The sequence below is a fragment of the Saccopteryx bilineata genome, chromosome 1, assembly GCF_036850765.1.
Source record: "Saccopteryx bilineata isolate mSacBil1 chromosome 1, mSacBil1_pri_phased_curated, whole genome shotgun sequence".
Classification (NCBI taxonomy): Eukaryota; Metazoa; Chordata; class Mammalia; order Chiroptera; family Emballonuridae; genus Saccopteryx; species Saccopteryx bilineata.
This window is the reverse complement of record NC_089490.1, coordinates 349,423,416-349,437,918: the sequence shown is the minus strand read 5'-3', so window position 1 is coordinate 349,437,918 and position 14,503 is coordinate 349,423,416. Positions and strand designations below refer to the sequence as shown.

The following is a 14,503-nucleotide window of genomic DNA, read 5'->3' as shown; positions in this document are numbered from 1 at the left end:
TGCAATGAAGAATTGATGCTTTTTATCTCCCTTCCTGTCTGTCTTTCCCTGTCTCCCTTTCTCTGTCTCTGTCAAAAAAAGAAAAAGAACTCAAATCAATGATCTAACTACCACCTCAGGAACTAGAAAAAGAAAAAGCTAAACCCAAAGCTAGCACAAGTCAGGAAATAACAAAGATTAGAATAGTTAATGAAATAGAGAATAGAAAAGCGAGAAAAACCAATGAAACCAAAAGTTGGTTCTTTGAAAAGATCAACAAAATTGCCAAACCTTTACCTTGACAAACTAAAGACTCAAATTTCTAAAATAAGAAAGTGGAGAATTTACTACTGGTTATGTGAGAATAAAGAGGATTATAAGAAAATATTGTATACCAACAAATTAGATAAATTGAATGAAATGGACAAATCCCTATAACACAACACCTGCCATGACTACATGAAGAAACAAAGCCTGAATAGACCTGTAAGTAGTAAGGAGATTGAATCAGTAATAAAAATTCTGATAGGGGGTGGGGGGAGGGGAGGGACACAAAGAAAACGAGATAGAAAGTGACGGAAGACAATTTGACTTTGGGTGAGGGGTATGCAGCATAATCAAATGTCAAAATAATCTGGAGATTTTTCTCGGAACATATGTACCCTGATTTATCAATGTCACTGCATTAAAATTAATAAAAATAAGATAAAATTTTTTTAATATTTTTTTAAATTTTATTTATTGGTTTTTAGAGAGGAGTGAGAGAGAAAGAGAGAGAGAGAAGGGGGAGGAGCAGGAAGCATCAACTCCCATATGTGCCTTGACCAGGCAAGCCCAAGGTTTCGAACCGGCAACCTCAGTGTTCCAGGTCGACGCTTTATCCCACTGTGCCACCACAGGTCAGGCTAAAATAAGATAAAATTTAAAAAAAGGAAAAAAATTTCTGGTAAAAGCCCAGCACCTAATGATTTCACTGGTAAATTCTGCCAAACCTTTAAAGAACTACCAGTCAGGCCTGTGGTGGTGCAGCAGATTAAGCATTGACCTGGAATGCTGAGGTCACTGGTTCGAAACCCTGCATATATGACAAGCAATCAGTGAACAACTAAAGTGAAGCAACTCTTGAGTTGATACTTTCTACTCGCCCCCCCCATAAAAATCAATAAATAGAATTTTTTTAATAAATAATACCAATCCTAAAATTTTTCCAGAAAAATTGAATAGGTAACACTTGGTAAATCATTTTATGAGGCCAGCATAACCCAGATACCAAAGCTTGACAAAAAGGATGCAGAAAAAAACTACAGACCAATTTCATTTATAAATATTGATACAAAAATCCCCAGAAAATTCTCAAAAACTGAATTTAGCAACATATTAGAAGGGTTACACACCAAATGGGATTTATTCCCGGAATGCAAGGATGGTTCAAAGTGTGGATATCAACACCCCACCTTAACAGAATAAAGAAAAGTACATGATCATCACAATTGAAGCAGAAAAAGTATTGGGCAAAATTCAACATATTTTCATGATGAAAAAAACCTTTTCAATGAACTAGGAATAGGAGGAAATTACTTCAACATAATAAAAACCATCTACAAAAGCCAAGCAATAAATATTATACTCAACAGTCAAGTGGATGATCAGGAGTAAGGCAAGGATGTCTGTTTTTACCACTTCCATTCAACAAAGTAGTGGAAGTTCTAGCCAAGGCAGTTAGGCAAGAAAGACAAAAAAGATCCAAATTGGAAAGGAAAAAGTAAAATTATCTCTAGATAATATGACTTTATTTTTTTATTAGAGTCAGAGAGAGGGACAGATAGGAAGGGAAAGAGATGAGAAGCATCAATTCTTCGTTGCAGCACCTTAGTTGTTCATTAATTGCTTTCTTATATGTGCCTTGACCAGAGGGCTCCTAGAGCAGACTGAGTGACCCCTTGCTCGAGCCAGCGACCTTGGGCTCAAGCTGGTGAGCTCTGCTCAAACCAGATGAGCCCGCACTCAAGCTGGCGACCTCAGAGTCTTGAACCTGGGTCTTCCTCATCCCAGTCCAACACTATCCACTGCGCCACCGCCTGGGCAGGCGATAGTATGACTTTCTATGTAGAAAGTTCTAAAGATTCCACACACTTTTTTGGGTAATTTCCTATCCTGCTACTTTGCTGAATTCATTTATTAGCTAATAAATTCAGCAAAGTAGCAGGATAGGAAATTACCCAAAACTCACTAGCATTTCTATACACTAACAATGAAGAGAAAATTAGGAATACAACTTACTTTACAATAGCATCACAAAAGAATAAAAGCCTTGGCCAGTTTGCTCAATGGATAAAGTATCATCCTGGTACACCAAGGTTGTGGGTTCAATCCTGGTCAGGGCACAAATGAGAAGCAATGAGTCCTCAACTAAATGCTAAGTGAACCAACGAATTGATGCTTCTCTCTCTATCCCTTTCCTCTATCTCTCAAGTCAGTGAGGAAAAAATTTATTTTAAAGAATAAAATACTTAGAAATAAACTTAACCAAGAAGTCAAAAGATGTACACTGGAATCTATAAAACATAGACAACAAATCAACAAATGGAAAGGCATCCCATGCTCATGAATTGGAATACTTATTTATTAAGATGTCCATGCTATCCATAGTAATCTACAGATTTAATGCAATCCCTAACAAAATCCCAGAAGTATTTTCGTTTTCAGAATAGAAAAACTGCCTGGCCAGGCAGTGAAGCAGTGGATAGAGCATCGGACCGGGATGTTGAGGACCCAGGTTCAAAGCTCTGAGGTCGCCAGCTTGAGCGCAGGCTCATCTGGCTTGAGCACAGGCTCACCAACTTGAGCATGGGGTCTCTGGCTTGAGCGTGGGATCATAGACATGACCCCATGGTCACTGGCTTGAGCCCAAAGGTAGCTTACTTGAAGCCCAAGGTCACTGGCTTGAGCCCAAGGTTGCTGGCTTGAGCAAGGAGTCACTCTGCTATAGCTTCCTTCTCGGGCCAAGGCATATATGAGAAAGCAATGAACAGTGAAGGTGCTGCAATGAAGAATTGATGCTTCTCATCTCTCTCCCTCCTTCCCTATCTGTCCCTCTGTCTCTTTCTGTCACACACACACACACACACACACACAGAAAAGAAATAGAAAGCCCACCCTAAAATTCATATGGACTTTCAAGGGATCCCAAATAGTCAAAATAATTATGAAAAAAAACCCAAAGATGGCGGATTCACACTTTTGGATGTAAAAACTTAATTACAAAGCCATAGTAAAACAGTGTAGTATTGACATACAGACAAACTTATAGACTTAGAAATAGAATAGAGAACCCAGGAATAATCCCTCACATACATAGTAAAGTGACTTTTAACAAGGGTGCCAAGACCACTTAGTGGGGGAAAGGACAGTCTTTTCAACAAATGGTGGTGGGAGCCCTGGCCGGTTGGCTCAGCGGTAGAGCGTCGGCCTAGTGTGCGGAGGACCCGGGTTCGATTCCCGGCCAGGGCACACAGGAGAAGCGCCCATTTGCTTCTCCACCCCTCCGCCGCGCTTTCCTCTCTGTCTCTCTCTTCCCCTCCCGCAGCCAAGGCTCCATTGGAGCAGAGATGGCCCGGGTGCTGGGGATGGCTCTGTGGCCTCTGCCTCAGGCGCTAGAGTGGCTCTGGTCGCAATATGGCGACGCCCAGGATGGGCAGAGCATCGCCCCCTGGTGGGCAGAGCGTCGCCCCTGGTGGGCGTGCCGGGTGGATCCCGGTCGGGCACATGCGGGAGTCTGTCTGACTGTCTCTCCCCGTTTCCAGCTTCAGAAAAATGAAAAAATGAAAAAAAAAAAATGGTGGTGGGAAAACTGGAATCCATAGGCAAAGAAAGTAGTTGGGCTGTTATACAATACCATACACACAAATTAAGTCAAAATAGATCAAAGACTTAAATGTAAAACCTAAAATTATAAAACACTTAGAAGAAAATATGAGGCAAAGGCTTCAGGACATTGAATTTGCAGTGATTTCTTGGATGTGACATCAAAGGTGCAGGCAACAAAAGGAAAAATACACAAATTGGACTATTTGAATATTTTCAACGTTTGCTCATCAAAAGTCAATTGAGGCCTTGCCAGGCAGTGGCGCAGTGGATAGAGTGTCGGACTGGAATGCGGAGGACCCAGGTTCGAGACCCCGAGGTCGCCAGCTTGAGCGCAGGCTCATCTGGTTTGAGCAAAGCTCACCAGCTTGGACCCAAGGTTGCTGGCTTGAGCAAGGGGTTACTCAGTCTGCTGAAGGCCTGCGGTCAAGGCACATATGGGAAAGCAATCAATGAACAACTAAGGTGCCACAACGAAAAACTGAGGATTGATGCTTCTCATCTCTCTCTGTCTCCCTATCTATCCCTCTCTCTGACTCTCTCTCTGTCTCTGTAAAAAAAAAAAAAAAAAGTCAATTGAGTAAAAGGCAACCCACAGGATGGGAGAAAATATTTGTAAATTATATATTTGATAAGGGATTAATGTCTAGAATATATTGAGAAGTCTTAGAACTCAACAATAAAAGAACCCAAATAAAAGACAAAGGATCTGAGTAGACATTTCTCTAAAGAAGATAAATAGCCAATAAAAAAATGAAAAGATGCTCAACATCACTAACCATTAGGAAAATGCAATCAAAACTACAATGAACCTGACCAAGTGGTGGCGCAGTGGGTAGAGCGTCGGACTGGGACACAGAGTACCCAGGTTCAAAGCCCCAAGGTTACTGGTTTGAGTGCAGGTTAATCTGGCTTGAGAGCAGGCTCACCAGCTTGAGCATGGAGTCACTGGCTTGAACGTGGGATCATAGACATGACCCAATGGTCGCTGGCTTGGGCCCAGGGTCTCTGGCTTGAGCAGGGGGTCACTGGCTTAGTTGTAGCCCCCTGGTCAAGGCACATATGAGAAAGCAATCAATGAACAAGTAAGGTGACACAAAGAAAAATTTATGCTTCTTATCTTCCAAGCTGTCTCTATCCCTCTCTCTGTCTCACTGTCTCTCTCTTGTTTGCTTTAAAAAAAAAAAAAAAAAAAAAAAAAAGACCTACAATGAGGTATCACCTCACATCTATTAGTATGTCTGCTATCAAAAACTCAGAAAATAGGCCCTGGCTGGTTGGCTCAGTGGTAGAACGTCGGCCTGGCATGCAGGAGTCCCGGGTTCGATTCCCAGCCAGGGCACACAGAAGAGGCACCCATCAGCTTCTCCACCCCTCCCCCTTTCCTTCCTCTCTGTCTCTCTCTTCCCCTCCCGCAGCCAAGGCTCCACTGGAGCAAAGTTGGCCCGGGTGCTAAGGATGGCTCTGTGGCCTCTGCCTCAGGTGCTAGACTAGCTCTGGTTGCAACAGACAATGCCCCAGATGGGCAGAGCATCGCCACATGATGGGCATGCCGGGTGGATCCCAGTCGGGCGCATGCAGGAGTCTGACTGCCTCCCCGTTTCCAACTTCAGAAAATACAAAAAACAACAACAACAACAACAAAAAACCCAAATAGCCAGAGCAATCCTAAGGAAAAAGAACAAAGCTGGGGGCATTACAATACCTGACTTCAAATTATATTATAGAGTCACAGTAATCAAAACAGCATGATATTGGCAGAAAAATAGACACTCAGACCAATGGAACAGAATAGAAAGCCCAGAAATAAAACCACATGTGTATGGTCAAATAATTTTTGATAAAGGGGCCAACAACACACAATGGAGAAAAGAAAGCCTCTTCAACACATGGTGTTGGGAAAACTGGAAAACCACATGCAAAAGAATGAAACTCAACTACAGTTTGTCCCCTTGTACTAAAATTAATTCAAAATGGATCAAAGACCTAAATATAAGACCTGAAACAATAAATTACATAGAAGAAAACATAGATACTAAACTCCCGAACCTTGGTTACAAAGAGCACTTTATGAATTTGACTCCAAAGGAAAGGGAAGTGAAGGCAAAGATAAATGAATGGGACTACATCAAACTAAGAAGAAGAAAAAACTCAGAAAATAAACGTTGGTGAGGATGTGGAGAAATTGGAACCTTTGCACATTGCTAGTGGGAATGCAAAAAGATACAATTGCTGTGGAAAACAATATGAAAATTCTTCAAAAAGTAAAAAGTAGAATCATGATCTAGTAATTCCACTTCTAGGTAATATACTAAAAACTGAAATAGAATCTCAAAGACATATTTATACATCCATGTTCATAGCAACATTATTCACAATAGCTAAAATGGGTGAGCAACCTAAGTGTCCATCAGGGGATAAATGGGTAAGCAAAATGTGGTAAATACATACAACAGAATATTATTTAGCCTTAGAAAGGAAGGAAATTCTGACATTCTACAATACAGATGAACCTTAAGGAAATTATGTACAGTGAAATGAGCCAGTCACAAAGACAAATGCTATATAAGTTATGTAGTCAAAAATCACAGAGATGGTAGAATGTGTAAGGTTGGTGGATAATGGGGAAAGCTCAGGCCTGGGAACTTTGGCTAGGACCGCCCACAACCAAGTGCGCCAAAAGAAACTTCCCAGGAACCCTTTGGAAAACAGCGACCATCTGCCAGCCAGTGAGATTTCACCACGTCATATTAGCTTGAACACCCTAGGAACCCTTTAAATATCTCCCACGCTGGTCACCACTTGCGACTTACTTGGCCTCCATCTTTCCTCGGGGCCAGGGAACCTCTTCGGTCAGGATGCACACTGTACTCAATAAAGCCTTTTATTATGCCACACTTTGTGGCTCCGACCCCTTCCTTCTTTCTTGGTGGGGAAAAATACCTTACAGAATTGTGGTTGCCAAGGACTGGGGGCTTGTGAATCTAAATGTGTGTTCCTAAAGATACCCTAACTCACTATGGTACAAATGCTGTTGAATGTTACTGTGCATCAGGCAATGTACTAGGCACTTGTCTTGTATTGTTGGGTGTTTCAGTTACTCCTTACAACTTTTTTTTAGTGAGGGAGACAGACAGGGAGAGAAATGAGAAGCGTCAATTTGTCGTTTCAGCACTTTAGCTGTTCATTGATTGCTTCTCATACATGCCCTGACTGAGGGGTAACCCCTTGCTCAAGCCAGTGACCATGGGCTCAAGTCAGCAATCTTGGGGTAACATCTGTGATCCCACACTCAAGCTGGTGAGCCTCTGCTCGAGCCAACAACCTCAGGGTTTCAAACCTGAGTCCTCAGCATCCCCAGGTCAATGCTTTATCCACTGCACCACCACCTGGTCAGGTTCCAACAATTTGTGAAATGAAGACTGTTAATCCCATTATCCTCTTTGAGAAAACTGAAACCCGGAGTGTTTCAGCAAGGCCAGACAACTCTTACGACAGAGCTGAAACTGACTCTAAAGTCTGTTTTCCCTGGTAACCAATATGACTCAAGGTGCATGGGAGAACACTGAGGCTCAGACTGAGAAGGCTGTGGGGGCTCAGAGGCAAGGATATGGGCTGCATTTCCTGCTTTGGGTTGCCACCTGGAGCAGTTTACAGCTCAGCACCACTCCCAGCAGGAATGGAGAGCTTGCTTGGCACCAAGCGCCTGGACAACTGCACTGTTTCTCGCTGGGTGGTAGAGCTGAGAGGACAGTTACCATCCATCGGTTCTGGCCCCTAATACCCTTAAGCCCCAGTGTCCTACAGATCCTGAATCTGTCATTTCTCTATCCTCCAAACGCTTCAGGCTGGGCCTGAGCAGAGCCTGGGTGCTGCCTTACAGAAGTTGAATAATTCAGCTCCCAGTAACCTGAGGTGTCAGTTTCAGTTGCTCTATTCCCTTGGGCACAGGAGTAATTAAGCTAATGAAAAGGCTCTGTCTTGTGCCTCAGAGTCCCTGCCCCTGTCCTGCGACTGCTCCAGGTTCATCCAGAGCCCAGGTATGGGGAATGGAGGCAGGAAGTCAGGGGAGCTGAGACAGAAGAAGGAGTAAAGAAGAGAAAGTGGAAAGAGGAAGATCAGAATCAGAGAAACCAAGAAAGAGTACAGAGAAATAGAAGGAAACAAGAGACAGAGAGGCTGAGTGAGAGGTAAAGAGGTTGGGAGGCAGAGAAAAGGGCAGAGGCAAAGGCCAGAAGAGGCAAGACCAGCAGGGAAGGAGAAACAGCAGATGCCAACGGCCAAGTACTAAAATCCAAGAGCAGATACAAAAAGGAGAGTCAGATAACCAGATGGATGCAGGGCTCCCTAATGGGTAGCTGAATCCAGCAAAGATCTGTCTTACTTCGGACTTCCAGGTATTGTCCACACCATCCTTGCCAGTAAGCCCCGATGCTGCCCTAGGTCAGCCAGGAGGATCACACCGAGACCTGCCCCAAAGGGCCATGGGGCCCAGAAGCTGCCGCCTCAGCCTTGGCTTCTCTGGCTCCAGGCTGGGCCTTCTGCTCTTGCTCCCACTCCTTCCAGGTATGAGGCTCAGTAAACCAGGCCTGGCCTCTCTGAGTGTTGCTGTTCTTGTCCTCCCCAATCTCTCTCCCCCTGCTCTCTCTTCATTTCTCTTTTCAGTACCCGTGCTAGAGAACAAGCTGTCTGGGGAGCTTGAAGGAAGGGTACTGATAAGGGTGAGAGGAGACTTGCCTGACTGAGGTGGGAGTGGTGAATGGGGGGGCTCCCAGAGACAGGGCTGAAAAAACCGGGGGGGGGGTGCAGAAAATGAAGGGCCTTGCCCTGGCCGGTTGGCTCAGCGGTAGAGCGTCGGCCTAGCGTGCGGAGGACCCGGGTTCGATTCCGGCCAGGGCACACAGGAGAAGCGCCCATTTGCTTCTCCACCCCTCCGCCGCGCTTTCCCTCTCTGTCTCTCTCTTCCCCTCCCGCAGCCAAGGCTCCGTTGGAGCAAAGATGGCCCGGGCGCTGGGGATGGCTCTGTGGCCTCTGCCCCAGGCGCTAGAGTGGCTCTGGTCGCAACATGGCGACGCCCAGGATGGGCAGAGCATCGCCCCCTGGTGGGCAGAGCGTCGCCCCTGGTGGGCGTGCCGGGTGGATCCCGGTCGGGCGCATGCGGGAGTCTGTCTGGCTGTCTCTCCCTGTTTCCAGCTTCAGAAAAATGAAAGAAAAAAAAAAAAAATGAAGGGCCTTGAACGCCAAGCAGGCAATGAGGAGCCTGAATGGTTTTAAGCAGTTACTGGCCTGGTCAGATCTGGATATTTAAAAACCTGATCTCTCAGAAGTGTGTAGGACGGTTAGGGAGGCTGAGTCTGAGGCAAGGGGCAGCAATGAGGCAGCTACTGCTGTGGTTCACGAGAGTGGGGATGAAGCCTGAACTGGAGAGGGGATTACATTCATGAGATGCAGGCCCTGGCTGGTTGGCTCAATGGTACAGCATCAACCCAGTTTGTGGAAGTCCCAGGTTCAATTCCCAGTCAGGGCACACAGAAGAAACGACCGTCTGCTTCTCTTCCCCTCTCCCTCCCCCTTCTCTTTCTCTTCCCCTCCTGCAGCCACGGCCATCCTGGAGCTTCTACCTCAGGTGCTAAAAATAGCTCAATTGTGAGCATGGACCCCAAATGGGCAGAGAATTGGCCCCAGATGGGAGTCACCAGGTGGATCCCGGTTGGGGCACATGCGGGAGTCTGTCTCTTTATCTCCTCTCCTCTCACTTAAACATTTATTTATTTATTTATTTATTTATTTATTTATTGTATTTTTCTGAAGCTGGAAACGGGGAGAGATAGACAGACTCCCGCATGCGCCCGACCGGGATCCACCCAGCACGCCCACCAGGGGGCGACGCTCTGCCCCTCCGGGGCGTCGCCCTGCCCCGACCAGAGCCACTCTAGCGCCTGGGGCAGAGGCCAAGGAGCCATCCCCAGCGCCCAGGCCATCCTTGCTCCAATGGAGCCTTGGCTGCGGGAGGGGAAGAGAGAGACAGAGAGGAAGGGGGGGCGTGGAGAAACAAATGGGCGCTTCTCCTATGTGCCCTGGCTGGGAATCGAACCTGGGTCCCCCGCACGCCAGGCCGACGCTCTACCGCTGAGCCAACCGGCCAGGGCCTCATTTAAATATTTAAATTTTAAAAAAGATGTAGCAGTTTGACAGAATTTGGTTATTGGCTAGATGCAGGGCTAAGGGGCAGGAGGAGGAAGTAATTAATTCCCAGATTTCCAGCTGAGGTCACTGGAGGGTCTTGTTTGCCAAGATGGGGAACACCAAACAAGGAGTAGGTTTCAGAGTATGAGGGGAGGAAATGAGTTCCTATTCTGGACCTAGAAAGTTTAAGGTGCCTAAAGGACACTAAAGAGAGTAAGTAGTGTTGTATATATGGGTCTGGAGCTCAGGAGACTGGAGGAAAAGGAGACAAGGGCCAAAGATTCTGGGAAGCAACTTAAGTCAGGGACTGAAGGCAACAAAGTGTGTCACAAAAGCCTAGGGAAGGGTGTGTTTTCAGGAGGGACGCCCGTAGTGTCAGAAACTTGGAAAATATCAACTGAAGTGTAGCTGGAGAAATGGAGGCAGTTTTGAGAGACTGGAGGGGGCAGGGTAATGGGGTTTAGATAGCCGGGTGTGAGCTGGGACTCTTGTAGTGTATTTTGGCCCCTCTAGCATTTGTGGCAGGGCAGGCCAAATCCAGGTCCTTGGGAGGTAGGGAAGAAATCCATCAGCCTTCTTCAGGTGATAGTACCAACTCACTCCACTTACTTTTCACCTCATTCTACCCTGGAGTCAAGCCAGGAAAAAACCCATGTCACTGCCTGAAGGACAGAGGGCAGTCATTAGAAAAACTGGTCAGATGGCTATGAGATAGTGGAGCAGGTGGCAGCCCCAACCTTGTGGGGGGTTGAGGCTGAGCCGAGCCTCCTGGACGAGGGTAAACTTTCTCACTGGTCTCCAGAGTGCTTGGGAGCTGAGGGCAGGCTGGCGCACAAGCTGTTCCGTGACCTCTTCACCAACTACACAAGTGCCCTGAGACCTGTGGCAGACACAGACCAGGTTCTGAACGTAACCCTGGAGGTGACACTGTCCCAGATCATCGACATGGTACGTTGTGGTGGTCATGTAGTTGTGGAGTGTTAGTGACAGTGTCAAGGAATTTTGGGGTAGAAGACTGGGATAATTCACCAAACAATTCCTCTCTGTAAACATTAAATTAACAGCTACTAACTTGGATACTGTTGGACACCCATGGTGTGCCCAACACTTTGCACACCTGAATCCCTACTCAGCAGAGATTAGAACTCATGTAACTGCTAAGGAAACTGAGGCCTGGAGAAAAGAAAAACCTGTCAAGATCACAAGGCCTGGGTGGGAACTGGACTCTGTGGGGCAGTTTGGATTTGTTGGTACTGACCAGATCTCGTAGGTGAGTGTGCACACACAGGAGAGAATATGCATGTACATGTGTCCACATCTGTGCCCACTCCCTGCCCCCAACTAGGATGAACGCAACCAGGTGCTGACCCTGTACCTGTGGATCCGACAGGAGTGGACAGATGCCTACTTACAATGGGACCCCGATGACTATGGTGGCCTGGATGCTATCCGTATCCCCAGCAGTCTTGTGTGGCGGCCAGACATCGTACTGTATAACAAGTACTGCCTGCCTGGGCCCCTCTCCTTTCCTAGTCCTCCCTAAAGCTGCCCTTGACTCTGGGTATGCACTTATCCCCCCACACACACACACACATACACGCGCATACTCTCCAGACACACACATACATCTGCTACCTAACCAGTTGCTCTTCTGCCCTGGAAGCTGTCCCCCAGGGTTCTTCTAATCAAGCAGGAAGGTACTGGCAATGGTGGCTACATGGCACAGTGGGGCTTCCTGACAGCACAGACATGGTGGCTCATGGCAAGGGACTGCTGAAGACCAGCCCCTTCACAGCCCTTCCATGGCACCTCCACTTTAGTCTGTCCCAAGGCAACCCAGGCTGAATGTCTCCTAGGAACCCACTGTGCAGTCCAGGACCAGTTCTGTAAGTCTCACAGAAGAGGGCTCTGGGGTACAAGTACCTCCATATGGTACACTCTACCTTCCAGACTGGCTCTGAGTCTCAGGGCTCCCCAAAGGCTTACTTAGGGCCCTCTGGAGCTCCCCTTATGCTACCTAAGCCAGTTCCCTCCCCCCTTTTAAATATATTTTAGAGAAAGGAAGGAAGAGAGAGAAAGAGAGAGAAACATTGAGTTGTTGTTCCCGTTATTTATACATCCATTAGTTGATTCTTAATTTTATTTTTATTTTATTTATTCATTTTAGAAAGGAGAGAGAGATAGAGAGAGAAGGGGGGAAGGAGCAGGAAGCATCAACTCCCGTATGTGCCTTGACCAGGCAAGCCCAGGGTTTCGAACCAGCGACCTCAGCATTTCCAGGTCGATGCTTTATCCACTGCGCCACCACAGGTCAGGCCCATTAGTTGATTCTTGTATGTGCCCTGACTAGGGATCAAACCTGCAATCTTAGTGAATGGAGACAAGACGCCTACCAACTGAGCAACCCGGCCAGGGCAATAAATAAGCCATTTCTGTGTTCTCCAGACAACACAGGTATCTGCGTATTTCCCCAGGGACTCCTCTACAATCTTAGTAGATGATACCCAAGCGAAGTCACTGTGCCACCAGGTGCCAACTTTTGTAGAGGACTTTTGACATTTCTCTGAGCTATAGCCTATCTTTCTGGGACCTTCAGGCTCTGCACCCACTTCCAAAAGCACACAGGACTCTCCCCAGGGCACAATCCACTCTACGTGCGCAATGGGAGGGACACATTGTGGCAGTAGGGCCCCTGTAGTTACAGAGCCCCTCCTGTCCTGGGGTGGCCTCTGGCAGCTGCCTTAGGGGTTCTGACCCCCTCCCCCGCAGGGCAGACGCGCAACCTCCAGCTTCCGCCAGCACCAACGTAGTTCTGCGGTACGATGGCGCTGTGCGGTGGGACGCTCCGGCCATCACGCGCAGCTCATGCCGCGTGGACGTGTCGGCCTTCCCCTTCGACGCGCAGCGCTGCGGCCTGACGTTCGGCTCGTGGACGCACGGCGGGCACCAGCTGGACGTGCGGTCGCACGGCAACGGCGCCAGCCTGGCGGACTTCGTGGAGAACGTGGAGTGGCGCGTGCTGGGCATGCCGGCGCGGCGGCGCGTGCTCACCTACGGCTGCTGCTCCGAGCCCTACCCGGACGTGACCTTCACGCTGCTGCTGCGCCGCCGCGCCGCCGCCTATGTGTGCAACCTGCTGCTGCCCTGTGTGCTTATCTCGCTGCTCGCCCCGCTGGCCTTCCACCTGCCTGCCGACTCCGGAGAGAAGGTGTCGCTCGGCGTCACCGTGCTGCTGGCGCTCACTGTCTTCCAGCTGCTCCTGGCCGAGAGCATGCCGCCGGCTGAGAGCGTGCCGCTCATCGGTGAGTGGGCGAGGGGCCGGTGGTGGGTGGGAGCGGGGGGCGTAGCGGCTTTGGGGAGAGCCAGTCCACTCCCACAGACTGGCCTCCGCCTCACCCAGCGTGAGACGTGAGGGTCCGACACGGGCAGGGGCGGGCCTGGTTTGCCAGAGTGGCTTCCTCCTTCAGTGTGTGAGGGGTCATCTTCGGAACATGCTTCGTTCCGAGATTGAGCGGAAAGGAGACCCTTTCCAGGGAGGACACCCTTCCCTTACTGGAAGGGCCAGAGTAAAGAAGCGGTTTTTTCCTCAAAGACTTGATGGAGGGAAGTCACTGCCCCCAGGACAGGGCAAAATGTATTGAGTGCTCACTGTGTGTCAGGCACTTCTAAGCACTGACGTTTATTAACTCAGAGAAGCATCACCACAGACTACAAGGTAGGTTCTGTCATAAACCCCAGTTGTACTAAAAGGATCACTCAGTTGCCCTATGGCATGACATACCATTTGAGAGGGTGACTTGTGGGTAAATGCAATCTCCAGTATTGAGGGGAAAATGAGCAAGCAGATAGCTTCTGAGTGGGACCTTGGCCCTTACCTCCTTCCTCTTTCATCTATTGGGTTTGGAAGGTCCTGAGAGGCTCATGGTGGGCTTTTATTTATGCTGAGGTGGCTGGGAAGCTCAGACCCTCTGAGTTCTTTTTTGGGGCCCCAGTTTACTCTATCTCTTGCAGGGAAGTACTACATGGCCACCATGACCATGGTCACCTTCTCCACGGCACTTACAATTCTCATCATGAACTTGCATTACTGTGGTCCCAGTGCCCGCCCAGTGCCAGCCTGGGCTCGGGCTTTCCTACTGGGATACTTGGCACGGGGCCTGTGCGTGCGGGAAAGAGGGGAGCCCTGTGGGCAGTCTAGGCGCCCCAAGTCACCCCCCAGGCCTCAGCCTCCTGAGGTACAGCCTGACCCGCCAGCAGGTCCTTGCCATGATTCCCAGTGCCTGTGCCATCAGGAAGCCCTGCTGCGGCATGTAGCCACCATTGCCAACACCTTCCGCAGCCACTGGGCTGCCCAGCACCGTCATGAGGACTGGAAACGCCTGGCCCGTGTGATGGATCGCTTCTTCCTGGGCATCTTCTTCTCCATGGCCCTGGTCATGAGCCTCCTGGTGCTGGTGCAGGCCCTGTGAGTCCC

The 14,503-nt window shown here is 48.4% G+C and overlaps 1 protein-coding gene across 1 annotated transcript; it reads left to right on the top strand.

Annotated features, from left to right (window-relative positions):
• The first annotated feature begins 7,522 nt into the window (after positions 1–7,522).
• CHRNA10 (cholinergic receptor nicotinic alpha 10 subunit) lies at positions 7,523–14,500 on the top strand. The gene is made up of 6 exons (XM_066252777.1): positions 7,523–7,579; positions 8,241–8,409; positions 10,832–10,977; positions 11,375–11,529; positions 12,799–13,331; positions 14,041–14,500. The coding sequence occupies exons 1-6, from the start codon at positions 7,523–7,525 to the stop codon at positions 14,496–14,498; spliced, it is 1,518 nt and encodes a 505-aa protein (XP_066108874.1). The 3' UTR covers positions 14,499–14,500.
• The last annotated feature ends 3 nt before the right edge of the window (positions 14,501–14,503 follow it).

Coding starts and splice junctions, on each gene's coding strand:
- CHRNA10 (XM_066252777.1), top strand. CDS start 7,523: ATGGAGAGCTTGCTTGGCACCAAGCGCCTGGACAACTGCACTGTTTCT. Junction 7,580..8,240: donor GCACTGTTTCTCGCTGGGTG/GTAGAGCTGAGA, acceptor TCGGACTTCCAG/GTATTGTCCACACCATCCTT. Junction 10,978..11,374: donor TGTCCCAGATCATCGACATG/GTACGTTGTGGT, acceptor GCCCCCAACTAG/GATGAACGCAACCAGGTGCT.